The sequence below is a fragment of the Anoplopoma fimbria genome, chromosome 20 (genome assembly GCF_027596085.1).
Source record: "Anoplopoma fimbria isolate UVic2021 breed Golden Eagle Sablefish chromosome 20, Afim_UVic_2022, whole genome shotgun sequence".
NCBI classification, from domain to species: Eukaryota; Metazoa; Chordata; class Actinopteri; order Perciformes; family Anoplopomatidae; genus Anoplopoma; species Anoplopoma fimbria.
In genome coordinates this window covers 9,445,880-9,473,872 of record NC_072468.1, presented here as the reverse complement: position 1 = coordinate 9,473,872, position 27,993 = coordinate 9,445,880, and the positions used below count along the sequence as shown (strand labels likewise).

The 27,993-nt window shown below is 44.5% G+C and overlaps 1 protein-coding gene across 1 annotated transcript in view; it reads right to left on the bottom strand.

Annotated features, from left to right (window-relative positions):
• Positions 1-27,417, bottom strand: part of zfpm2a (zinc finger protein, FOG family member 2a) — a 120,826-nt gene extending 93,409 nt beyond the window's left edge. The window contains exon 1 of the mRNA XM_054621880.1: positions 27,200-27,417. Within this exon, the coding sequence (XP_054477855.1) occupies positions 27,200-27,239 (40 nt within the window). The 5' untranslated portion in view covers positions 27,240-27,417. The remainder of the gene's footprint in view (positions 1-27,199) is intronic.
• Positions 27,418-27,993: the final 576 nt, after the last annotated feature.

Below are 27,993 nucleotides of genomic sequence, written 5' to 3'. Positions count from 1 at the left end.
CTAAACATGAATGCATAATGCAGCCCTAAAAAAAAAAAAGATCCAACAGGGCCACACGGCTCAACCCTCTGCCAACTGCGCTCCCTGTGACTGGTCCTTTTGTGCCAACGCTGATACCGGGGCCTTCCTCGCTTCCAGGGCGAACACACACACACGCACACCCACACGCGAACACACACCGCAGGAGCCTTCAAACTTCTGCAGGGAGGAAGTGTAGACTTTGTCTCAAGTTGCAAGTAGCTGTGTGCGCCGTGAGGGCCAGGTATAGGCTTAGATTGCACATTCATGCTGCGTGTTTACCTCCACAGCTGGAGAAAAATCACATGTGAAAGTAGAAAAACCAGTTGTGTCTCATCTTGCACGAAGAATTAGAAAGGCGAAGAGAGAAGGAAGAGGAAGTGGAGGAGAGGCGAGGAGAGACTTGGGGCCATCCTCTCTCCTCAGCTCTAATGACCTTTGGGAAGCAGAGGGCTCCCTCAGCCTTGGAGGAGTCTTAGTGTATATGTTACAGGGCTCAAGCCTCTAATTTAATCCTTGATCACTGTAATGAAATAGATACCATTCCCGCAACTCTTAATAGCTTAATATGCTACAGGAACCCTCAAAGGAATTTCTTGTTTCTAACGTCTCCTTTTTTTTTTATACTGCGTAAATGTTACTAAATTAAAAAAAAGCCTTTTTTTCCAAGTTGTACTCTGTGATCAAACTAAATGTGGAGCTAAAGCCGTAGCACGAGTCAAAAGTAAATTACCGTTTGTATTTTTTCTGTGAATTCAAGTGTGTGTGTGTGTGTGTGTGTGTGTGTGTGTGTGTGTGTGTGTGTGTGTGTGTGTGTGTGTGCGCTGAGAGGAGCGCGGAGCAGCTTCAGTAGAGACTGATGTGTTCTCAGAGCCTCGCAGCCTGTGACCAAGAATAAGCGATGGCATTGTTTAACTTGATTTTCCGGTTGCTAAGCAATGTAATTCTCCTGATTAGAAATGGCTGCCTTCCTAAATTCGGGCACTTACAATCAACAGTCAACAAAAACGGCTTGAAAACTCAGCAGCGAACGCTCATCTGGAAATTGTGGTTGAAAAGGGAGGGGAGGGGTGAGGGGAGGGTGAGTAAATGTAGTCACATTCTTGTAAAAAACACACACACACACACACACACACACACGTTTGAACGTACACACTGTGCTGTGAGGCTGCAGAGATGACAAGGCATCTAAATGCAATCCGATGACGTCATGCGTCTAGATGGCCCACTAAAGTTTACATTACGCTTCATGTAGTCAAACTGAGACACACCCATCGGCTGGGAAAAAATGAAAAGTCACTATCGCTGTCTCTGTGTTGCCCAGATGCAGAAAAATGTCACTGCTCTAAAACAAGGCCTATTTCTGTTCGCATTTCACCCAAAACACAATCGTGGTTGCGCATCTTATCCCAATCAGACACGACGTTGGATCTCAGCGTGTTCCGCCGAATCGCTAAAAAGTCCTGTGTTGTCGCGCCCGGGCGTCTCTGTCTGGACCGTTGAAGGGGAATAACGTGCTCTCACTTCTTTCTCCAACGAGTTGGAATTGGAACGGCATGAAAACATGCTGGCATTTGACTATGCCATTAAAATGCTGGAGGCACCTCTGAGCGTGCCCGAGGGCCTCGGCAGATGCCAGCCAGTTTCTCTGTGGAGTTAGCCGGGTTCCCCGCCTCCCTTCGCCATCTCTGGAGCTTTTTGCAGAGACACGCGTCCAAGTGGACACTGGTGCGGCGTTGGGCCGGTAAAAGTCACACAAAGCCCTATCTCCAAGTAATACGGGCTAAGCTCTCTTGCAGGGTAACACTTGGGCCGATTCAAAATGCTGTTAAAATGGCCGCTCCCCTGTGTTCAAGCGTCCTCAGCTCCTTCCTGTAACATCCCCTCCAGCTGAGTGATTTATTAGTGTCATTCTGCTACTTATAAGGAAATAAAAGTTAACCATGTGCCTGTACACCGGACGTGACAGCTGAAACAAAGCGGGTAAAATATGTGCGGCCTTAATTACGGGTTTATAAGCGAGCTTTTTTCCAGCAGAACGTTCACTTTTAATGAAGCCATTGAGTGAGGCTCCTCCAGGGAGCTATCATGGTTAAGTGGGGGCATCCATCTTCAGCCATTGGCTCGTCTGCAGACGAGCGGAGGCTCCCGTCTGCGGCGCGCTCACCTCATATTGGCTCACTTTATCTCCACTAAGTAAAGTCTTGTTGGACGGGGCTAAAAGTGGCCAAGGAAACTACTTTTCCTCAGAGCAAGCTCTGACGAGGATGAGAGGGTTTTCACCGAGGCACTAAACAGTGTCTCAAACAATGCCGCTGTTTAACCTGACATAAAATAAAGGCATCATATTCATAACAGTCAGTGGCCGGCCCGTCTGCGGCCGCTGAAATAGCAACGTTGTGATTGTGCCTCTGCAGTGATTAGCTTTTAGTCAAGCGCCATTTCAAAGAATTTAATTGGGGAGCCTTTAGAAAAAGAAAAAAAAAAAACTGATTACTGTATCAAATAATGTAGATAAAACAATATTTTCCCATCAAGGAATTTCTATGAAATGGATATATCTAAGATGTGAATTTCATTCCAGTATTATGAAGGATATGGGGGGGTTCCTTTGCTATAAATTCTTCATTAATTTAATTCTAATTTTCCTCTGGTTCCTATTTCTACTATTGATAGTTCCACTTCTTAATACCTCGGATAAGGGGGGGGGATGACTCAGTGGAGACTGCGGGCAGCAGATAGGATCTAAATATTACCAATGCCAAAAGAAGTGTGAAGTCTGATGAACATTTCAAAAGAACAATTCTTTATGGATCAGCTCAATCTTTTCCACTTTTTAATTAAAAGTAAAGAAAATAGAAGTTAATTATCCTGTAAAGATTAGCTGGTGGGCATCTTTCTGTAAATTAGTTCTAATTAAAAGGAAATTGTCAAATGACATTCAAAGCACTGTCCTTTAAAACACACAGACCGAGATGGGCTTTTTTCCTCCCCCTCTCCTCCTCACCCCTCAGCCTCCCTCCTAATTCTTGATCTGGCCATGTGAAGCTTCTTGCTGGAAGATTAGGATTCTGCCAGTGCTTCAGACAGCACACACACACACACACACACACACACACACACACACACACACACACACACACACACACACACACACACACACACACACACACACACACACACACACACACACACACACACACACACACACACACACACTCTCCATGCTCCCTGGATAGCAGGCCTCTAGCACACTGTGAAATACTGCTGCATCAATGGGGAGCTAGTGGCTGCTGGAGATAAATACTCCTCATTGATAAATGATTGCACTGATTAGCTGCTTGGAATCAGGCTGTTACATCAGGTTGATGTTGACTTTTTTTTTTTTTTTTTTTTTTTTTTTTTAAGAAGTCTCTAATATCGGTCATGCTCTCCAGTCCAGTGTTAAAAACTCTTGACAACCTTTTATTTATTCATTTTACAGATATATTTTCTTCAGTAAAAAAAAAAAACATAACATAGAATATAGAGGACGGCTAATGACACAACAAGTTTAGAAGTTTAGAACCAAATCCGGTGGAAATATTAAAAAAGGTGTCATAAAATAGTTGTACTTGATCATTTTCATTAGTGAGCAATATTTTATCCTTTCATCTTTTGTTAAAAAAAGCCGAAACCAGAGATGACAACAAATTAATTGTTTTGTCTGACTGTAACTGAAAGCAGTCATTTTCCTTTAATGTGAGACACGTAAAGGTGGCAAATAAATAAGTTTTAGAATTTGGAACCAAAGAATGTTTGAAGTTTTTGTTGCCTTAGAAATCAGTTAATACGTTAAACCAATTCGATTAATTTTCTGTCGATCGACTGATCGATCAATCGACTAATCGTTTAACTTCCAACATCATCATCAGCCTCCATTATGAGCCTTCAGCTTGCATGACACTTTTCCTGCCACAAAAACAACAGAAACACAGGCGCGCCGTGTGAACACACAACACACACACACACACACACACACACACACACACACACACACACACACACACACACACACACACACACACACACACACACACACACACACACACACACACACACACACACCAAAGAGCACTCCACCAAACCTCCTCTCTCATCACTTCACAAATAAATGATGAATCAGACTGCCCTCTCTCTGTGTGCGTACTGTATGGCTTTCATCTGATTTCGTGCGGATTTCATCAGCCGTCGCCTGCTCGCGTTGTGTCGAACCAGATTCCAGCAGTTGTAGTCGCGACAGAAGAGAGAGAGAGAGAGAGAGAGAGGGAGGAAAACAGTGCTGAAGCCCCTCCATCTGCTCTGGCTAATGATGGTGCTCTCCCTGGCCTGGAGCAGAACTGCACAAGGGAGATTTACACCCATAATACCCCTGTGGTGGGGGGGGGGCTGCACCTCGCTCCCAAAACACCGTCACTCCATCACTTCCTATATGATGGCTGGCAGAGCAGGTGACAATGGACCGGCAACAATGTGTTTTTTGTGTTGCTGACAAGTGCCTTATTTGGTTGACATAACCTGCCTCAGTGTGTCTGAGGAGTGGCTGCTAAGCACAAGGGAAAATGGATGACACCACAGAGACACTGTGCAGCTGTAACAATCATACCAGGCTATGTTTAAAAAAAGCTGTGTGGTGTGTGTGTGTGTGTGTGTGATAGGAGGCGAGCAAGAACACAGCGGTGACTGAGGAGGGAGAGGTGGCTGTCTTTGCGATACACTAATTGGAATGATGGCAGGAGGGGGAATCGAGCATCACAGTGAGCCAAACTCAACTCAGCTGCCTTATTATTTTATTAATTTTTTCTCCATTTACACAATTATAAAGGTTCATAAGTGGTAATTTCCCTTCAATTTGCGAGCTTTAGGCCCGCTTTAACAGCTCTGTGTGGGACTAGCCTTGACATCTATCTCCCTAAAACAAGTGAGTCAAATGGTGGGAGGCGGAAAGAAAGACTTTGTGTGTGCGTGAGAGAGAGAGAGAGAGAGAGAGAGAGAGAGAGAGAGAGAGAGAGAGAGAGAGACCAATGCAGGGGGAGATGTAGAGAGCTCCACTCCTCAGGGATTGAGTGTTCACACACACGCAGTAAATGGAAGTGGCGCCGCTCTGACCTTTTTGAGCAGCGGCAAACGGGTAAAAGCGGAGGCGCTGTCAAAATATTGCCTCAGAAATGACAATCCAACCTCGCCAGTCCCGAGTCCTGACACGGCAGGAGAGTGGCGAGCCGTGACCCGCTGATCCCGGCGCTACAAATGAGGGGGACGGAGGACGGAGGACGGACGGACACACACTGCATATACACTAAACATATTTACTATAAGCGATGTCCTACACAGATAGCCAGCGACGACTCTTGAAGAGTGTAGGAATCCCACGTCACTTCCTATGAAGTCTGAGGAGAATAACTCAATCATAAAGAATAACCCCCCACCCACCCCAACAAAAAAAGAAAAATCACAAGCAAATTACAAGTGCTCTGAGAGGAAGCTTGGGAGGAACAAAGACAGGCAGCCATAATTATATCTTGGCGTGTATAGCATGTCAATGGGCCACCTTTCGTTCTGGAGGGCATTCCCCCCGGGCCCCTCAGGCATCAAAATGATGTCCAAATTATTTTTGTGCTCTATTGCAGCATGGCAAGATTATCATATTTACCGGTGGCGCATTATGACAACACCGATGTTTACACCTGTCTCCGCGAGGAGGCAAGGTTTACACTCCGTAATTTAGCAAATGTACAGTATGCATATGAGCTCGTTGGCAGGGATTTAAATTAGGTCAGAAATGGAATACATCAATAGCAACCCATATGTGCATCTTTCTCTTTTCTTTTTTTTTCCCTCTCTCCCTCCCTCCCCTCCCCAGCCGTCTTCGCTCAGAAGCTTGGCGATGAAGCAGCTTGACGACTGCAGAAGTGTGATATGTGCAAATCACATTTGCAGATGAGCTTGAAACTCCCTTTTAATATTCAGATATCAGACATCCTGCACCGAGAAAGCCCGCTAAGACGCGATTCGGAGGGGTTGTTTGGGGGGGGAAAAAAAAGCAAGATCCGCGTCATTAAGGGAATCGTTAGAGGCTCGGTTTACATTTTACATATTTCTCGAAAAATGTACGACCAAGTAAAAACATCACCAGTTATCTGCGATAACAATGCAAATTTTTTGTCAGAGAGCGCATAAAGATTCTGTCAAAATCCAAAGTCGCTCAGGTCTTTTCTTTTCTTTTTTCTCTCTATTTCTCTCTCTCTCTCTCTCTCTCTCTGGCTTAACACTCTCAGCTTATTGGCTCTTTGATTTCTTCCTATTTTTTCCCCGAGAAGTCACACAGGCTTGTGGAGTCAAAGACGGTGAAAGGTATGTTTTTTCGCCACAAGGCTTGGGAACACGTGTCCCCGCAGCCTGCCAATAGCTCATCAAACGCACCCGGGCCCGCGGATAGACGCAAGTCTGGCTGGCGTTCGGGACTTTGAAAACGCCATCCGCTCTGCCACGCAAAACCATCGCCGCGTCCTGCTCGCTTTCTCCAGTCAGAGCTACATTTATTTTCTGCACATAAACGCACCACCACCACCACCACCACCACCACAAAGGTTGCTTTCTTTTGTTTTTGTTTTCACATACCTGCTCGTATGTGGCGTTCAGTGGCTCTCTGACAAAAAAAACGCCGCCTGCTTTTACAGCCTCAACTTTTTCATTGGATGACAGAACGTGGCCCCTGCAATTCCTCTCCCCCCACCTCCACCTCCCCCACCTCCCCTTACCTCCTTCATTTCCCCGTGTCCTAGCCCGGCGCCAAATTTGTCTCTGTGCCATTTTAATTACAGCCAAGGCAATCTTTATGGTGGTATTCTGCGAGAACACCAATCTGCAAAAAAGGTGATAAGTAGAACCGCCACCCGGCTTTGGTATCAGTAATAAACAGACACTTAATTGAATAATTTGACCTAAGAGGCTGATCCCGGGAAGTAGCGTGTTGGAAGAAATGTATTTTGAATATTGAAGACGGTTTCGGCGTTTCGCATGACGCCTGCAGTCGGGGAGAAACAGCGGCGGATTTGGCTAGTTGCCCGCCGACTCGCCAACGTGGCGAGTCTTTACGGAACAGATAAGTGAGCCTTTGGTATCCTGGAAGCACTCGGATGTGTGTGTGTGGTTTTTTTTGTGGAGGGGAGGGAGGGGGGAACAACACATGCATGCATGGTTTTGTGTGCAGGCGTGTGCACGTGTCCGATATGTACGAGTGTGAAGTGTGCCCACTCGAGGTCCATCTCCAGCTTGCAGCCACATGGGCACATCCGCCTGGTTCCCCCTCCTGCCCCCAAACACACACACACACACACACACACACACACACACACACACACACACACACACACACACACACACACACACACACACACACACACACACACACACACACACACACACACACACACACACACACACACACAGCAGCTTTCCACAGAGCCTTAGAGACAATGACTCGCGGCCCCTTCCTGTTTAAGGATAGCTGTCAGAGGATGATGGCTCCGATTCAACACTGCAGCAGGTTTGCACAGAGCTCCCTGATAAAACGGAGGAAAAAAAAAAAAGCCTCCACTCTCTCTCCTCCACTCTCTCTGTGTCTCTGTCTTCTTCTCACTCCCTCCATCACTCTCCCTCTCCCTCCACAGTTCAACACTGATTTGACTGCTGGCATAATTTTGCAGAGGCGACTATTTGCAGATGCAGAAGAGTTATCAATCCGAACAGACACACAATCCGGGTCCAATGTCACTTCTCCTCATTATGTTAATGGTTAATGCATGCAAATGAAAACATTCCGGCAATTTGATTTCTTTGAAGATAGTTTGCATATTGTCTTAGCCATAATGATGGCACACTTTCTCCCCAGCTCGGATTTATGCAAGGCTAGTTAGTTCATTTTTATCAGCTCCCGAGTTCATTTCTAGGGCTACTGGAATGTGTTTTCGCCTTCCCCTCACTATTTAACTAATTAGGATTCAGGTACCATAAGCAGATTTTTCACGCTATTGGTGTTTTTCTTAATTAAGAAACAAATGAATTCTCCCCAGCAAAATAGATGGAACAACGGGATAGGGTGCCAGGGGCCAGATGCGGCGCTTCTTAATTAGAAGTCACTCCATTGTCTGAGGTTTTTTAATGAAGCTCCAATCTAAATGGATATCAAAAAAGCTTCTAGTGAAGAAAAAACACACACGCACACACACACACACACACACACCGGCCATTTAAAATAATAAGGAAATAAAGATAATGAAAGACAAAAGATATGTACTGGCAGCCCCGGCTCACACCTCCAGTTCAGTGCACGCCGTGCTCCCGTCACCTCTGGATGAGCCCTATTAAAGCAGCTCGATCCCCAGCCTGCCCCTGCCCGCCTGCAGCCACGTCTAATGTTCTGCCAAGCCAACAGTGAAACGCTCCCTTTTCAACTCTTCATCAAAGGTGGAAGTTTCAATACCCCCGGTGGATGGTTATCAACTAACTATTACAGAAGAACTGTTGCAGCTGTGAACTTCCTGTATGTTTTTTTTTTATTTTTTTACACAACAACAAAAAAAAAAGTGGCGTCTAAAGCTTATCATAACAATGTCATTTGTGATGGGCTGATGTTGTGTGAGGAGAAGGCCAACGCAAAAATCTAAAAACAAAAAAATAGTCCAATTAGCTAGAACAAATTGTCACCTCAACCCAACATGGAAGATAGAAGCATTGGTTCGCAATTAGATCGGAGCACCTGGGCTGTATATGAAGGAGCGGTCGCATGTGGGACGAAAGACAAGTTGTTGTTTTGAAGTTAATTTGCAGGAGGTTCGTACTTTTTTCATCCCCTGTGAAGCCCGCTGATGCTGCTGTGCTGCCGACTGAAGGCCGATAACATCGGGGACTGTTTTTGAAATAAAAAAACCCGTGGTATGCCCATATGTGCTGCCAACCCCATCAGTTCTTCTTCAGACGGCATGGCTTAGGAGCTCCCGGAGGATGGGCCAGTGCCCACTGATACGGGGCCCAGCAACCGTCTTGTCCAGGCCAAGTATCCCCGCGCCCAGGGGGGGCTGTGCCATCAATGCCACGACTTGTGCCAGACTGGATCCCACCCAGCAATCCATTTCAAAGGCTTTCTGTATTTTTTTTTTTTTTTCTATGGATCAGGTATGCAGTGTGATTTTCCTTTCCCTTTGTAATGCGCCGTGTCAAAGGCGAGCCAGGCTGACTTTAAAGTCATAAACTAGTTTTTTTCAGCCTTTCATTTGGGAAGGGAACATAATTGATTTCTGACTTTCCAAATGTCAAGTTGGATCAGATGAGTAGAAGAAAAAAAAAAAGAGCAATGTCCTAAAAATCAATCGGCAATATGGGCATGTTGATTTGGGTGGTATTTAATGGTTTGGGCTTTTATTTATAAGTTGTTAATCAATGGCGAGCAAATACTGAAGTATCTATCAACTAAATTATTCCCAGGGGAATTTTGACTTTATGGAGTACAATGTTATAAATCTAAATCTGCCAAAAAGACATTAGAAGATCATCACTTGGTGCAGAATATCAGAGTGAAATACAATTCACCGATTCATTTCTCTGAGTGGGAAGTGAAAACAGACCTTTTTTTTTTACTAAAAAGTCAAATTCTTTCTTTCTTAAACACCTCTATTTACCCACAAATTACCATAATCCTCTGGGTGCTCACTCGTGTGATCTCTCTCGTTCAGAGCATTACTTGTTTATTTATATCTGTGAATGAGATTAGAGGGGAAGATTACTTCGCCCAGACACATGAATAGCGATCAAAGACTGGAGGATAATGTAAGTCTTTGGGTGATTGCTCAGCCCTTTTTTTATTTTTTTTCAAATCTACCGGTCGGAGTGTTAGAACAATGGGAGTGGCTGCGCTCCATACAGTGTGACAACAGTAATACGAAATCCTCAGGGAAGTGAAGCGCGTGTAAACACTCCAGATCAACGTGCGGCGTGCTGGCACAAAGTGTCCTTCTAATGCAGCAAAAATTAGCTTTGATCCCGACAAGGGCGCCGCAAAGTAGCAATCAGCCCGCTGAAATGGCATCAATTGTCGGACATAGAACGCGCTCTGAGGCACGTCTGGTCCCGTATCTGCACCAAGCCACGTGTTTTTACAGCTCCGTGCCGTTTCCAGAAGGCCCGACTGGGAGAGGGGGGGGGGGGGCATTCCTCCTTCGAGCAAACAAGCAACATTATGTCCCACTGATTATACAAAAAAACAAAATGTGGACACAAGTATGACACCCCTCATCCAGATGATTTATGAAGAATCCAATGACAGCTGAATTGTCTCTTTTTTTCTTAATGTTTTTATTCCGTCTGCCGGCGCTGAAAGCACCGGTTCCGTTCATTTACATGTGGCAGGACAGAGGAAACCTGTCACTCTGAATGTACGTGACAAATGAAAAGGGAAAACGTGGCGGAAAACGCCAACAAATTAATCTTTAAAAACGCACCCATGCATTCGCAACAATCACAAAAAAAAAAAGGCATCAGGCTGCAGTTTTGACGAACAAACTTTGCAAGGAGGATTTTATTTGCAGCTGCTAATGACGGGACGGATCTTAGGAGCAGTTGGCTAATTATTTATCCTGCTGGCTTTATGGCTCTCATTAATTTCCGCCCCTTCCCTCTCTTTACCTTCTATTGAAAGTCTGAAGTCAACCTGCATCTGGCGCTGATAACGCCTCCCAGCCTCCCCTCGAACCCACCCACACACAACCCCACAAGAGAGATGGAGCAGCTCACACACACACACACTGGATAATGCCATGAGGAGCTGCTTCTCTGAACTAGGGGAAACGCACAGTACAGAACCGTTGGAATAGGTAACGCTGCATCTCTTGATCTCGGTGGCAGGATGCTTGTATGTTGCAAGGAGCTCGATGGAGAAGGAGAATTAGACGGATACAATGAAACCCACATTGAATGTTGTACTGATATGTTTCGGTGACGCATGTTTCCCAAGTTGCCATTGAATGCATGGTCAGATCTTAGTGTGGCTTCATTTCTTTTTTTAGAAAAACATGTTTGTATTGTTCAAAAAAAGTTCTAAAAAAGTGAAATAACCTACCAAGTTTAAAAAAGAATTGAAATAAAGGGAGGTTCATTTTTGGGCTGCCTTTGTTCGTCTGGCACTTTTTTTCCTTTTCTCTCTCTTCTACCCTCTGCCATTTTTTTGGGGGGGGGGGGGGTTTGGAGGGGCGTTGGGTGGGATGACTGAGATTGGCCCGCGCTTGGTGCTTTGGTGAGATCGCACCCCAGCAGGTCCGAGCTGAGGCTCTCCCTTGCACCCTTCCACCCTCCCTGTCAATCACGCTCACACCCCCCCTTACATTGGCAACAAATGACCCCCTCACTTGCGAGGACCTCATTGCCGAACAAACCGCCCAAACTCTAGGCCATTTCCTCCAAGGGAGTGAACTGATAGGCTCCACGCCGGCCACACTTTGAAACGCAACAGAGAGACACAGTGGGAGAGAATTCGCTGAAAAGCAAATATTGTCGACTTCTGCCGACTTCAAACGGCAGTCAGATGGCCGCAGCTACCTGGGCGGTAAAGAAGCTGCATTACACACAACACGAGAGAAAGGGCCCAAAGAACTCTCAGTGATGCCGTTTCATGTTTGTCTTTACAGGGAACCCAGAGCGCTCCTGTCTCTTCTTCTACGCTAAAGGAAAGTAAACACGGCACTCTCTGCAGGCTCATGGAATTGAACAGTTCTGAGCAGAACGGTCAGCCCTTTTCTTTCTTCTGTTTCAGCATTAGATGCATTCGCCCTGCCGCTGCTTTGGCATATTCTTTTTTTTTCTTTTTTAAAAATGCTTCAAAGATGAATTTGCATTTAATTCATGATACATATTTCATGTTAAACCCATCCCCATTCACGTGCAGTTACCTGTGAAGTTTCCCAACTGAACTTTTGCTAAAAAGGTTCAACACATTCACACATGAGTGAATGCGAACACACAAACTTAACAGGGAAAGAGGAACTTAAAGTTGTGTTTCAGTGTCCACAATGGGGCCCCCAGATGATGCTCCCTTGCAGTCTTATTGGACTATCAGTGCTCAGAGGGGTCACGGGCCTGGCCAGTCGAGATAAAAACAAACCCTGACGAGATGAAGCGTGTGGGAGCAGAGAGGGCTGCTCTGCACTGATGGAAGGAGCCCGGTCACTCTGAGAGGTGAGACTGTAACAGCGTCGTATTGACCCGAATGACCCGGATCACTGCTTGAACTCCGCCACTCTCTGTTTAGAGAGGATTTACTGATGTACTGTCGCTGTTTGGCAGCCGAAACTAACCCTTTGGGGAGTTTAACACCAATGGTAGGGATATAAACTCATTCTAATTTCCATGTACGTTCAAAATATTTCATTTCAGCAATTCAATCAATACATTAAATATAATGAAATGTCATTGCAGTTGTTAAAGACACAAAACAAACCTGAATAGCAGATTACTTGATTACTTCTACTTTACTTTTTTTCCCCTCCTTTTTCAGCTACTTTACACTTCGCCTCCACAACATTACAATAATTTGACAGCTAGAGTGAACTTGCAAATAAATAGTTAACACACAAAACAAAGGTTATAAAATGTGATGCTTTGTTATATATTTGTTAGCCTAACACTGTGCTACAGTATGCCAATGTGTTTATCCAGATTATTAAAGTACAATGGTCCGATTTGGGCGGATGTAATGTCACTCTTTTATTATCTACTTTTTCATCATTTAATTTTTATTTATTCTTTAATTTCTACGTTGTTGCACTGCTGATTTTCTGCAAACACTTTATGACTGATGGGTTCCCGTACGTAAACACGTTATATCCCTTTTTGTTACATCAGCTTTCTGTAGCTTTTTAATCTGTTTTTTATTTTTTTACACTGATTTGAAGTTGGTGGGGCTCAGTTGGAAAAAAAAAGGTGACATCACGCAGTTCTGTGCACCAATCAGAACTAAGCAACACTTGGATTCAAATCTGATGGCAATTGTGGGGCTGTTTGCTCATGTTGCCAAGTCACTGTCAGTCACACAGGCTCACTTAACAACTTAATATAAGGATATTTTCTCCTGAACTTTAAATTGGACTGTTACTTATTTTGACATGAACATACAGTATTTTGTTACAGAGAAAGTAGCATAAATAGTAAAAGATCTGAATACTTTTATCACTGCTTTCATTGAGCGATTGATGAGCTGACTGATTATCGTTTTCATTCAGCCAATCAAGCATTTAGCGTTACTACTATACTCTGAACCAAAGAAACACCTACCCGCACCTTTAAATATATATAATAAATAAAAAATAAGGAGCAGTTTTTCAACATCAGACGCCATTTGACTGAGCCGACGACACAAATCGTTATTTACCACTCTCACATATCGGAGACATGCACTGAATATCGCTATCGTCGAGCTGGTCAATATACATCACTTCCACCCAAAGGATTACACCTCTTATCTGAAATGATATTCAATAAAGTATGACCGCAGAAATACAGAGTGGAGTGTTCTCGCTCGGATCTGGCTTACGCTGTGAAAAAAAAAGAAAACACTTTATTGGTATTAAGATCCAAGTCAAGATTATCTGAGGAAACAGCAGTTTAGATTTCTGTTCCAGCTCCACGTCCTACACTTTATTCTCCTCTGCTAGGGGACCAGACCACAGTGTGCCGTCCCCCAACGAGCCATGGGGGTGTAATGGGATGCCTTTATGAAATATATATATAGAGACTCCCCAGCACCTTCCACAGATCATAGAGGTAGAGGGAAATAGGTGCTGTGTGTCAGAGAGGCAACTGCAAAAACTTTGGCCGTAATATCATCAAGGTGCACGGGACGATACCACTCACTCATTTGCGCTGCCTAATTAGCTGCTGCAGCTCCCCCCCACACACACACACACACACACCGCCGTGCCATCCATTCAGAGCTTTCTAGCAAAGCTACCCCGTCATTAGCAACAGCGGGACGAAGTTAACTCCACCACTGCTGCGTACTTTACTCAGTGTGGTCTGGTACGGTAGGGAGGTGGTTTCTCCTCGAGGGTTTAAAACCTGGACAGCAGTGATCCGATTTTCCTCACATGTGTCGCTTATAAAACGTGGGGGTTTGTGGAATTTTCACCCAAATGCTGGAACAACTACCCGTGGTTTTTATTTTCTGTGTTTTCATTTTTCCCCAGACATCAAATCCCACCCAGACGCCCCTGCTCTGTATAGCTTTTCTTCTTCTCTTGTTTGATAAAGCCTTTAGTGAGTGTGGTTAGAGCACTTGGGCTGAGGATCTGATGAGAAGTGTAGGGTCTGTCGCACACAAACACACACACACACACACACACACACACACACACACACTGTGAGTACATTCTAATTAGCTGATGTATGCAGGACCTCATCCACATTGGAGGGGTATCAAAAAGCAATCAACGCCCCATCCCTGATGAGCTCAGAGAGACACAGAGATCCACATTGTCTATGGAAAGATGATGCGTGGCCGGGCCTCCGCTCAGCTTTTCCAAACCACCATAATGCCATGCAATCACAAGACATTATGCACAGATCAGAACCCCCAAAGCCACAGGATAGAGAAAGAAAAAAAAAGAAAAGTGAAGGGAATATTGAGTTCATAATTCAAAAGCCTGATTATGATGGCCGCTCTTGTGAAAAAAGCTGCTGTGGAGAGCCAGAAGTGGGAGAATCGGGCCCTGCGAGTGCCACAAAATATGCTTATAAATGCAGAGGAGGAAAACGTGTTTAAAAAGCTGTCATGATCAAGAGCAATACGGCTCGGATAGCAGAGAAATCAGCAAGCAGTTAAGATGACAGCTGGTTGCCATGGAAAACTGGAAAAAGAAAAGTCTGACTGTACAAGGGGAATTTATGAAAGTGATTCTTCTCAATGGGGGGGGAATCGAATAGAAATACAATATCAACCACAGCAGAAGTCTATACGTTATCAGCATGAAATGGTGGTGGTGGTGGTGGGAAACTATCCTAGACATACGATCTAGGATTTTGTCACCCATTCATAATCTAATTTGACCCGAGGCCGCGCGGCCGATTCGTTTCAGTAAAGACCATAGGTGTTTTAGCCGCGGGCTCCGAAAGGAGAGAGGCATGTGTGTCGCACAAAGACCATCGGTTAGCGACGTACCGAAAGAGACTCTGTATCACCATCTTATCTTCAAAGGACTGGGCAGGGGCTCAGGGGAGCTGTGCCACCGTCTCGCCTCCACACAGACACACAGACACACACACACACACACACACACAGAGGGGGATTTGGACCTGCAAGCAGGAACCAGAGATCTCTCGGCCGGCACCCAGGCCTGGACCCTCCTCCAACTCGCCCGGGGAGAACAGGCAGGGTTCCTGCACACGCGGCACGACATCAGTGAGCTGATTCCCCCTCCCCACCCTACCACCACCACCACCCTCACCCACCTCCTCCTCCCCTGCAAAACCCCCCTCCGTAGACTGCCTGCCCATTTGCTTCCTGGCCTCAGCTTGACGGAGGGGATGGGATCTGAACTCAACTTAGACACAGAGTTTCCACATTTCACAGATGGCTGGGAGAGGCTTTGCATTGGAGGTGAGGAAACGGAGAGAGAGAGAAGAGAGAGAGAGAGAGAGCAAGAGGGAGGGAGCCTCATCGCCACCACCGCCGCTTCCAAAGCGGGGCCGATTTCACACCGCGGCAGTGTGCGCTAAAGCAGGCCGCCGCTAATCCACTCACCGAGGGGAAGGCCCGGAGCTACTCCGCCGCCTGGCCGCCATCTCCCTCCACAAAGCCATAAATGGTGCATTATACAAGCGGGCTTCAGAGACACTGCTGATATGCTGATAGGCGGCGGACAAAGACCAAAAAGCAACCACAGGAGCAGAGCCACATTCAGGACTGAGGGCCTCAGCGCTGGGAGACAGAGCAACACACGCCGACGGAGCACTGGCGGAGGTGCGGACCGTTAGCGCACTATAATCTGAGCCGTGGATCGCGGCCGGTTTCGACCTCCGGATTGGGCCTCGAGACGGAGATGGACATGGACCAACACTCCATCTTCTTCTGCTCTCCAACAAAATAGCTTCTCCTTTCTCTCTCTCTCTCTCTCTCTCTCCCTCTCTTCCTCCCCACTGCGAATCCCTATCTGCAAAGTTCCCAAAAGTCTCTAAGATGAGTCTTTGAACTCACGAAAGGCAATCATTGTGAATGAAAGGAGACAGGAAATATATAAACATGGGGGAATTTAAATAAATTGCCACAAAGAAAAATCGCGGCGAGGGCAGCGAATTATGTAACGATAAGGCAGCCACCAGCCTAAGCCACAAAATGAGATGTTTTACATGAAGCGAACAGCGGCCTAGATTAGAGCGCCATCCTGTTTAGACATGAAGCCAATTGGGGTTGATATCACATGTAGAGGAAATTTGAAAGATAAGTGGGAACTATGAGAATTGTTATAATCCAACTGTAACAAAAAGGCTGAAGTACATTTTTTTCTTCTTTCTCCCCCTCCCGCAGAAGCACGGCGCGATAAACATCTCTGATGAAAGAAGTTCATTACTCGCGCGGCGCCTAATGTTACACGCCGCATTGTGAGTCAGGCGCCAACCTACAGCGAGAGGCGGTCTCCAAATGAAGCCTCAGGCACTTTAATGGACATCATTAGGTGAAAACATATAAGAGATAATTATGGTAATTACAAATCCCTTTTATTGGCCTTGAGTCTTTGACAAGAAGGTTGTCATATCAGCCACTTCAAACAAACAAAGAGTTGTTGTCTTCTTCCCCCTAAATGATGTCCGGTTCCATTTGGATGGGGATTGTCTTCGGATTATCCTTTTTTTTTTTTTTTTTTTTTTTTTTTTTTTTTTTTTTTTTTTTTTTTTTTTTTTTATTGTTCGGTTAGCTGCTCTGAATGGAGGCTACATTTCTTTCGGGGATGGGGGAAAAAAACTTGATTAAAACAAGCGATTCACAATAGTAGAATTTGACTTGCATTTGCATAGGCACTTCATTACAAGTGAGACCTTGATCTTGAAAGCAGCCCCATTCAAAGCTAATGGACATGTCTGTTATGTCTATTAGAGATGGGCACTCAGAGGAGCCGAGGCCTTCTATTTAATAGCACAGACATCACTGTGGTGCACCCAAAGGCCCGTCTTATTACATTTCATCAAGCTCCGTGACAATAGCAAAAGGGACAAACACTGTCTGGCAATGCTTCGAATCATTCTGAAACAAAAAAACAATCCTAAAACATCTTCCACGAGTTTAATTTGGTTAAACCTTATCCAACTGTTAGTTTTTGCCACGCGGGTTCAAACCCGGAGCAAGCCTTGTCACTTCATCTCAGCGACGCGCGATCTGAGGAGCACATGAGACGTCTTTATGGGGGAGACAGAGAAGGGCGATCGCGAGAGACTTGGGTGTTTATTTACAATATGCATCCAATCATCCTTTGTCACAGTTCCATGTATCCCCCCCCATAACCGCAGAGAGAGACACTCCACAATGGCAGAGATTCCATTTTTGGCCCTCTTTGCTACACAAACTCATAACGCGGTGCCGTCCTTATCAGATCCCGCTCGCAATAACAGATCCACTCGGAGTCAGAGAGAGACGTCGTTTAACCCTTTCAATCCCACGGGGTGGATGGGGGATTCAGCTCAAACAAGTCAGGAGACATCTGCCAGTCCACGGTGGCGGTGGAGGCTGATGATGTCAACGGGTTGCCCCCCCCTCTCCATCCCCACTCACACCAGATTTCCCCCCAGCACTTTCAATCACTCCTCGTGAGATTACGGCAATAGGATATTACTGTACAAACTATGACCATGTGTCCCCGCTGCCACAAAGCTTAGCAACACATTACAGTTTGTCAAAGCAAGCTATTGCGAGGGGGGGGGATAGATACAGAGGGGAGGAGAGGAGCCGTTGACCTTTGTGTCCTTCATATTTGCCTAGCTTCCCCTCCACCCCAATCTCAAAGAGCCAAATCATCTGATCCCAAACTAACTGTCAACTGGCGTGTGATGGTGGCAAAGCCAGCAGACATCAATCAATCAGATTTTCTCCTCGTCTATCAGAGGAGGCTTCTATTTTTTTTTTTTTTCTATCTCCCCTGTTTTGCCCGGGCTTATCATCTGACCCAGTTGTTATCCTGTTTCTGAAGCTTTAAAAAAAAAAAACGTGATTATGGTCAAATGTATGTCTTGGAAGATTCAGGGGCATTCTCGACCGAACCGGAGGGAAAGAAAACATTAACACCACAGCAATGAATGAAGGATGTAATGATCCTTTTTTTTCTTTTTTTTTTTATCAAAATGAGGCTCTTAATTCTACACCCGTGGTGGAAATAAGGAGTTTGAGCCAGTTATCTTTGGTTTTCAGGAATGCATGAGCCCAAGATTAAAATCCAATCTGATATCATAAGACAAAAAAAAAAAAAAAAAAAAAAAAAGGCATTTTAGTTGGCTACAGCACTTGCTCAATGTCAACAGTTTTTTAGTAATTACCAGATAAGCATTCTCTGGAATACACAGAGAGAGAAAATTGGCTGATTCTGAAATAATAGCGGCTGCGTCTCTCTCTCTCTCTCTCTCCATGGATGTTTACTCTGTCACTTCACAAAGCCTGCTTTGAAATAATCAGAAGCAGGAGACGCAGCACGTCACTCCTTTCGTCACTGTCAATTATTATATGTAGTTACATATATAAATATATATCCTCCCAGTCCAATCTGATTTGCCTGCTTTACAGTAGATATAATCGTCATCATCAGTGTTCAGATTACAACGTGGTTGTTATGGCTATCCCTTAACAGCGGCGTTCACTGAGTGCTAATCACAGCGGGCAGACACGCGGCCTCCGATCACGTGACGCGTAGTAAGCCGCGCTGTCAACAGCTTTAGCGGCTTTTCGCGATGGGGCGAATCAAAACACGGCCTCTTTTTTTTTTTTTTTAAAGCATTAAAACGTTTTCTGAAGTTTGTTTTATATGTTCAGCATATTTGACATAAATTGTTTATCTGTTTACAAAGCTTTGTCATTAGCGATTTTCCAGCGGGGCCTTTAAGTTCCGTGCCCGTCCGTCCCGTCTGGCGGGAAAATGCTGATGTACAAATTGGACTGAAAGGCTTGTTACTTAATCCGCTGTCGCCACCCATCCCTTAACTACGGAGCCGGCTGCATTTCATCCCGATGCAAAAGTTCTGCCCCCCCCCCCAACACACACACAAATACATCCTCAGTAATTCCTGCCAAGCCAGAGATTTACACTGAACAGCTATTAGGATGTGCCAGCTACTACCCTGCTCACCAAATCAACCCCTTTCATCGTCATCTATTAAGACAAACAAAAAAAACACCATTTCATGTTTGTTTTTTTTAATTGCTGAAACAGTTTATGTGGTTGAATTCAAACTCAAGGCTTGGCCAATAATTCTACTGTACATTGCAGACGAAGTATTGTGACGATGCCTGCTGAGAAACGTGAGTCACATTCCCAAGAAGCCCCCCCTTTCCCCTTCTCTCGTCCAAGATTCAGTCAAAGCCCTAATATCAATTTTGACACATTCCATGAAAACGTTTTGATGAGCTGTGGCTAATTCGATTGCAATAAACAAAAAAGGCTCTTAATACACGCATAAAAAGTTTCAGTGGAAGACTGACAGACTGTGTTCCTTGAACGCGGCGGAGGCGAGTTCCCCCGTTCTGTTTTCTTCTTCTGGGCTGTGGAGATGTCAAAGCATCACACGCACGCGACGAACCCAATATCCATATCCATGATACATCAAAACCCAGGCGCGGCACAAAAATAACTGCAATACCACAGGAGCGACCTCAGAAATCCCCTTAATTGAGCAATATCTCCATTCCTGATCCATGTGCATCACCGGGGCGAGAAAGGACCGCGCAAGTTAAATGAAAGGAGAATTCATGATGTGTGGCGTCCTCTCTTACTCACCCTGGCTATTTCCCCTCTTGGCAGGGGCCAAATAGAGAATGTTAAATGAGGCAATTGTGTCCCGGAGGCAAAAAGAGGAAGAAAAAAAAAGGAAAAAGCAGGCAGTGCCCCTGCTCTGTGCTCTAACCCTGAGGAGCATTCTGCAGCATGATGAGGTACATCCAAGCATCCGGGCCTTCAGCCGCCCAAATAGGCTCAGACCAGAACTTCACTCTTATACACAGCATATTATGATTTCAAAAGCAAAACCTCAGTGTTTCCCGCAGGTAGCGGTGGTGTGACCCCCAACCCCTTTGCCCCCGGCCGAATTCTTTTGTACCCTTTACATTGGACAACTACATGCACTACTCATTAGTCTATGTGTTTCCTAGTATAATGTTAAAAACAATGTGCGATGACTGCGTGAAAAAATATTGACCTTTAAATCTGAACTTAAATCTCAATCAGCCCAGACAAACAGCACAGCTATAATAATTTTTGGGGAGTTATGCAAAGTAACTAAGTAGATTTACTACAGGACTGTGCACGAGCATCATTTTGCTTTTAATTTAATTTTCAAAATTTCAGATATATATATATAAAAAAAAAAAAAAATCTAACTTTTTACTCCCCTGTATTTATTTGACAGCTGTAGCTACAATTACCATTGCATATTATGATTTCAAAAGCAAACCTGATTGTATTTAAAGAGAAATGTGTTCAAAACAACATTATAGTGGTGAAAATTGGCACCGCCAAGACCGACCACAACAGTATAAAAGATGCTTAAAGATGAATCAGTCATCAAAATCATCTTCCCTGAATCTAAACTAATCAATTCAGATCGACACAAATGGTGAAAATTGGCACCGCCAAGACCGACCACAACAGTATAAAAGATGCTTAAAGATGAATCAGTCATCAAAATCATCTTCCCTGAATCTAAACTAATCAATTCAGATCGACACAAATCCCAATCGGCATCATAGACGGCGAGTGCCAGGATGTTCTGCATGGAGCCGAGGCCTGCAAAAAAAAAATAACCAGGATGCAAAGCGCGATCCGTTAACATTCTGTGGCGGTGGCTGTAGGAAACCGAATCCCCCCCTGCAGCCACCGCACTGTCAGCTATACAGACATACTCCGAGGTGACACGTCTGATAATCAAAGCTTTGTCTGGGTCTTAAAAGGACGTACTTGAACAAGAGCGAGACCAGAGGCCCTCTTTGCCTGTAATGGCCTTTGGACATCAATATTTAAATCTTACATCTCTGTTGTGATTAGAATGCTGCCTTTTCTCTGTTGTTGTCTTTTTTTTTTTTTTTTTTACCCCCCTCTTTCTACGCCAAAACAACAAGGTGGGGTGGGGAAAAAAAGAACGGCTTAAATCGATGATCTCTGAGTCTAAACTAGATTCCCAAGCAGTTTGCCACTCACAGCAGCAAGATAAGATAAACTCTCTTTGACCTAAGAGATGAAGTTGCCATGACGATCAGGGAGTCCACTTTCTCTATTGATATTTGGCTGATGTTACAACAAATGGAACCAGATCCCGCCCTTGATAACGGTGATTAATTAATACCAATATTGATCCCTACAAGCAAGAGACAAGGCCATTAACTTAAAGCAGGCTGAAAGTCAATTGTTACCCGGGGGCTCAATGGGCGTCATTGATATCAAATCTAAATAAACAGAGAGGAGCGCGGTCAGGGAGGGAAAACACAGCCAGCAGAAAAGGCACCAGCAGGTTATTTTTTTTGCTTTTGCACACATTTCTGAAATGAACACTAAATTCACAGTCTTTGACAGTCGCAGCCTGAATTCAAAAAACACAACAGCGACAGCTTTGAGCGGCGGTTTATTGGAATAATAGCAGTGGAATTCAAGAAAGAGGAAGATAAAGAGGAAGCGGCACGAGGAAGTGACCTCCACCTCTGCAGCAACCCTGCCCACATTTCACACCGCTGTCCAGGCATGCTGAGGGCCTCAACGACAGAGAGGGCAGGATCAGAAACCGTCAGTCCCATCGCCTGCCAACCACAGCTCGTCAAACGCATCACACACACACACACACAAACACACACACACACACACACACACACACACACACACACACACACACACACACACACACACACACACACACACACACACACACACACACACATATCTCAACAAAGGAAGCAGCAGCTGCCATACATTCCTCTCCCTATAGCTGCTAGAGCCTGTGACATAAACCGCCACTTTCTCTGCACAAGAAACATTGTACTTTTAGAACACAATTGATTTAAAAAAACATTACGAGACGATGACATTCATCTGCGTTGTTGTTTCGTGTCAAAAGTGAGGAGGCGATCGGGGATCCTTCAGCTAAGACGAGGCAACGGCACAAGCTGTTATTGGCAGGGAACAGATGTTTGAGGGAAAGTTGGCATTCAGCGACCATTCTTCTTCTGACAGAAATCAACAAGAGAAACACGAGAGGCAAGTCGCCGATTGTCACCCGATGAAAGAGAAACCCCCTTAAATATACAGGGAGGCTGGCATGCAAACATATTTTTTTGATTTATTTTTTTTAACACCCCCGAAACATCTGACTGCCGGAGTTGCCAGCGTTTGTTGGGCCAAGGGTGAAAACGTGGCGTGTACGACTTCCACAGCAACGCTCACCTTATATGAGCAAGCATAGCTGTAGTGAAATAAATCAAGAAAATAAATCAAGCTAACAGTTCCGACCCCTCTGCTAAAGACGCGCCAGTCGTCCCACATACTGCACATGCACCGATGTATACACAAGCAAACACACACACACACACACACACACACACACACACACATACACACATTCAGATACAGGATGTTGGCAGTCAATTCAGTAAACACTCCTCTTATCCCTTACTACTGTAATCTGCCTCTGATAAATGCCCCTCAAAGATAGAAATGTCACCTGATATGGTAAACAGCATGCTGACGTTACATAAAGTGGCCTTATGCTAAGGAGTTGGAGAGATTAACTGTAGAGCGGAGATGGAAAAAAAATGGTCGCAATGATATAAAAATACAACAAAAAGTTCTCGCAGAGAATCTTCTTTGGCTGTCATTCAGTTCCAAGCGGACTACTTGAGAAAAGCAGGGATCTAATTATACAAACCTAAGGGTTGTACGTCGTACAGTATATTAGATTTAAAGTAACATGGTTGTCAGTGTAAACAGAAGTAAACAGTTACAAATAAACAAACAGTTGGCATCGCATTCCTCGAAAAGGAGAAATATATTAGTGTAAGAATAAGAAAATGGAGTAGGAAAAAGCGATATTTACCAAAAGCACCACTAGTTTCCTGCTCCAACTTTATCCACAAGGTATTATGGGTAAAAAAATAAATAAAACAAAACCACAAAAAGGCATTACTGCAGTGGGCCAGCTTTACAGATGTAAGATGGCTATCGCACGAGTAGATTAGGCGTTGGGGGACAGTAAGACACAGTGGTAGGCTCGGGGGGGGGACATGTGCTGTGCAAACTTACAGAAGCAAGGCACTGTGATGGCGCTGGATTGTGGTTGGATGGCGGCGAGCAAAAAGGGAGGCAACATGAATTCTCAGACGGCCCGTACGGTGGAGACAACAGCAGCTGAGCTGGAGAGCACTAAGTCAGCTTAATAAGCACATTTGACATGAGACGTCCGCCCGTGGCCTCAGAGGGCCCATCCGGCGGTGTACCCATAAACACTGCGCGAGGCACGCTCCCTACATCATCCAGATTCCACCTTTAACGCCGGGGGAAACTTTGGGGTGGCAATTTAGCAGAAAAATTACTCTGAGGGGTGCCGGTTTCAATTCAGCCTGTTCATATCTTTCCTTCCTATTAAGCATCAAAATGTTCTCCCCCCTTCTCTCACAGTGGGAATAGAGGTACAGACGACACCAGGGAGAGGCAAGGGGGGGGCGTGAAGGAAAGGTGGGGGGATGGAGGGCAGCTTGTCGGAATTCACACATCATATTACTAGCAGCTAATCGCAATCCGCAGAGCATCGGTGATATTTTCATCATTCCTACCCCCCCCCCCCCCCCCCGTCAAAATTCCGCCGACCCGCCTTTTGGAACGGCTAACAATCCGGGGCAATTTATTGGCATATTGGCACGGGGTGATAAGGCTAAAAACAACAGCAGCTAGCAGCTGGCCCCGGGAGATGGGCTGATAACATTGATATGTGCTCCCACACAAAACACCTCCACCACTATCTCCTCCTCCTATCTAACTCTTATTACAATAAAAGTGTTTGGGGCTTTTTTTTCCCTTTTTCTCCTGGAAAAGCAAAAAGAGGCGGGGGATACAGAAAGGGGTCCAGGAATATATATTTATATATATATATATATATATATATATATATAAATATAAAAAGAAATCAGATGTAACGTTTCACAGAAAGAAAACAAGGGGGAAAATACATAATTTATCACTGTATTATCGGGATATCCAGGCAGCCTAATCAAGGAGCACTGAGTGACTATTTTTGCCTTATCATCCAAAGTGGTGGAAACGGAGAAGGAATTATCAGCCAGCTGCAGATTGCTGGGCTGGAATTTTAATGGTAATAATCGGGGTTTCTGATGGTATATCTTCCCCGCTTATCTTTCCCATTATCTGGCCTTATCTCCCCAGTCATCGGAGCAAATTAATGGTGCTCTTTCAGCATCGCCTTTTTATCACCGCTCAGAGAGCACCCAAGGGGAAAGAATAAGCAAAATATTAAAATACTGCATAAATCACAATTTTAGATAACGGCCCAATGTATGCAGGAGGTGTGTGGGAGGGGGGGACTGCGCCCAACAACCTTTTTGTCCTTTAGAATGACTGTCTGTGCTGACTTTCTGTGCAGTGCCTCCTCTCCTTTTTTTTTTTCCCCCCAGAGTTCCCGGGGTAGCAGGGAGGATCTAGGCTCCTCGTGACCTTTTTCTGCTTCTAACTAGGGCTTGATTATACGACTGCACACGGGCCTCCATATTAACAAGATCTTTTACACATGACATACTAATTCGAGGCATGGGTCACAAAGACGAAAGCGCAGCAAACACACAAACGTTGCGCTTCCTTTTTGCTCGACAACAAAAATTCGGGATGCTACGAGGGGATTGGTCCGGATATGAGTCGGGGCCTATCACGTCACGACGGCGTCGCGCTCCTTTGTTGGTTAGAAGCGGTTGCGGGTTCGTGGTGGATGCCAACAATAAACACAAATACGAAACTCAAAGGTCGTTAAAGCAAAAGGGTGTTTCTGCAAAAATATTTATTTTAATTCAGAGCTAATGCCAACTATACTGTACCAGACTGTTCTAAACTGAAATTAAAACAATATTTATTCATAAAAAATATTTTAACAACTCCCCTTTTCCCTATAATTCCAAAATAAAAGTTAAACTGGTTGATCGTAAAAAAAAATAAACTAGAAATACTTTTATAAAATGTAGTCATTTTTAAATATGACAAATAAATTCCAATTTTCTTTCCCTAAAGAAGAAACTAGAATGCCTTACAAACTTAAGTTTTAAATGTACGAGCCATAAATATGTAAGAGGTAAAACAATAATAATTGTGTGCAAAACAAAACAAAACGTGACGACATGCAAATTTCTCGTGTCGCAGAATCTGTGTCACGCGAGTGTAATAAAAAAAGTACTTGTATACCTACATGCCCTCATGAATGCATGCATGTGAGCTCACACACACACACAAACACACAAGCATACACACCCACACCCACACATGGACACACACACACACACACACACACACACACACACACACACACACACACACACACACACACATATATAGAAATGTTGCATTAGCTCTGAATTCCACATAAAGTCTCTCAGCACAGACAAACAGTATCATGAGTACAAAGACAAATCAGTGGAAGTGGTTTGGTATTTTGACCCCAAAGTAACCACAGTTTCACAGCAGCAGCACCAGCTGGGAGCATCTTGTTACAGTGGACAAACTGAAAACACACACACACACACACAGCATACACACACTCAGATGTCAGCTGGATCTGAGATGTAAAAGTGTGTTTTGTGCTTGTGAATGTGTGGGGGTGTGTGTACAAATTCCCACGTATTTAAGATTCATCTCTACGGTCTTTAAAATCATTACAATTATGACAAGTTGTTTTTAAAAAATCTTGAAAAAATATATATTTTATACTACTAAAATTCATCAACGTGAATGTGACACACTTTATTTATATTTCTGTGCCTGTAAAACAAAGAACACTGCTCTTAATTTCCATTTAAATTTCCCTAAAATTTGATAATCAATATCAACACTTTCCTTAGAGCTATTATAGTCTACAGTTCAATTCAATTCAAATTAAAACCAGCCATAACTTGCAACACACTTTTGCTCTTCCACAGCCAAAACACCAGGTACAACTATGGACTCTTCAGATCAATATTATTTACACCATGTGTGTGTGTGTGTGTGTGTGTGTGTGTGTGTGCTTTACTGTGGAATTTTGGGAAGGAAAAAGTGTGTGTGCACGTATTTACACCTGCAAGTGAGTGTGCAAGTAGTAAAGGGAAAATATCAAGGAGTTGGAAGTGTGTGTGTGTGTGTGTGTGTGTGTGTGTGTGTGTGTGTGTGTGTGTGTGTGTGTATATATATATTTACGTGCTACAATTAAAAACATTTTATAACAAATGTCAGTCAAAAATAAATCGGCCTTTTTAAAGCAATCTCGTGATAAAGATTCGCTGCGTATTATAAATGTAGGATTAAATATTGGAATAAATAGCCAACAGTCACACTGTCTCGCACACTAGAACAGTCGCATCAAACAGACAACAGAATAACTTCATTTTTTGTGTTGCTACAACTTGGCAGCAGCAAGAAGAGGGGAACTTTGGAGATTGTAAAAAACGATCTCTTCAAAGACACAAGCATATTTCTGCGGTGGGAGACTGGGGAGCTGGCGTGCACCGTGACGGGCAAACACACACACACACACACACACACACACACACACACACACACACCTCAGCGTGGTCACTTATCATTACAATAATAAAAATAAACTCTTAATAAACCAGGAGACTTGGTAGTAAAGCGGATACACGACGTTAAGAAACAACAACAAAACTTACGTTTGATCTGCCTCGGGTTGCTCTGCTTCCTTCGGGACATGCCTGCTGTGCGGCTGGTCACTGAATCCAGGTGTAGTACTGACAGATCGATAGGTTCTGGTTCATCCAAGCAGCCGGTTTAGGGTTATTTTGTCTGGTTGTGTGTGTGTGTGTGTCTGACGGAAATTGAGAAAGAAAAAGAAGAACGGGGGCACCGCTACTTTTTTTTTTTTTACGCGCAAGTCTATCGTTCCGTCTGTCTTTCCTTTATCTTTCTCGATTCTCTGGCTCCGGAGCTAGCTTTTCTCTCTCTCTCTCTCTCTCTCCTCTCTCTCTCTCTCTCTCTCGCAATACACACACGCGCGCACACGGATGCACACCCTCCTTCCCTCTCTCTCTCTCTCTCTCTGTCTCTCTTCCTCTCTCTCTCTCTCTTTCTCCGCGCCGTTCTCCGTGATGAGGCTGCGCTTCGCCGCGATCCGCACGGACTGACTGGGGAGGTGAGAGCGTTTCGCGCTTTTGTTTGAAGATAAGGTTTGTTCCTCCCCGGGTACCGTAGCCGCAGCTCGGTGAACTTCACTTGATCCACAATTACTTGAACTTCCAGTTATTAATTAGCGTCGCCCTTAATTAGCGCCCACGTTTTTATTTTATTTAAGAGGGGAGATGGAGACACACTGAGCTCATGAGGCATCACAATCACATTGATAATACAAATAAAAATAATAAAAAAACAACATTTGCATCGCCTTTATCTCAGGTAAACATTTTCTCACATCTTTATTTCTTAAAGAGTCTATTTGACATTAGTTTGC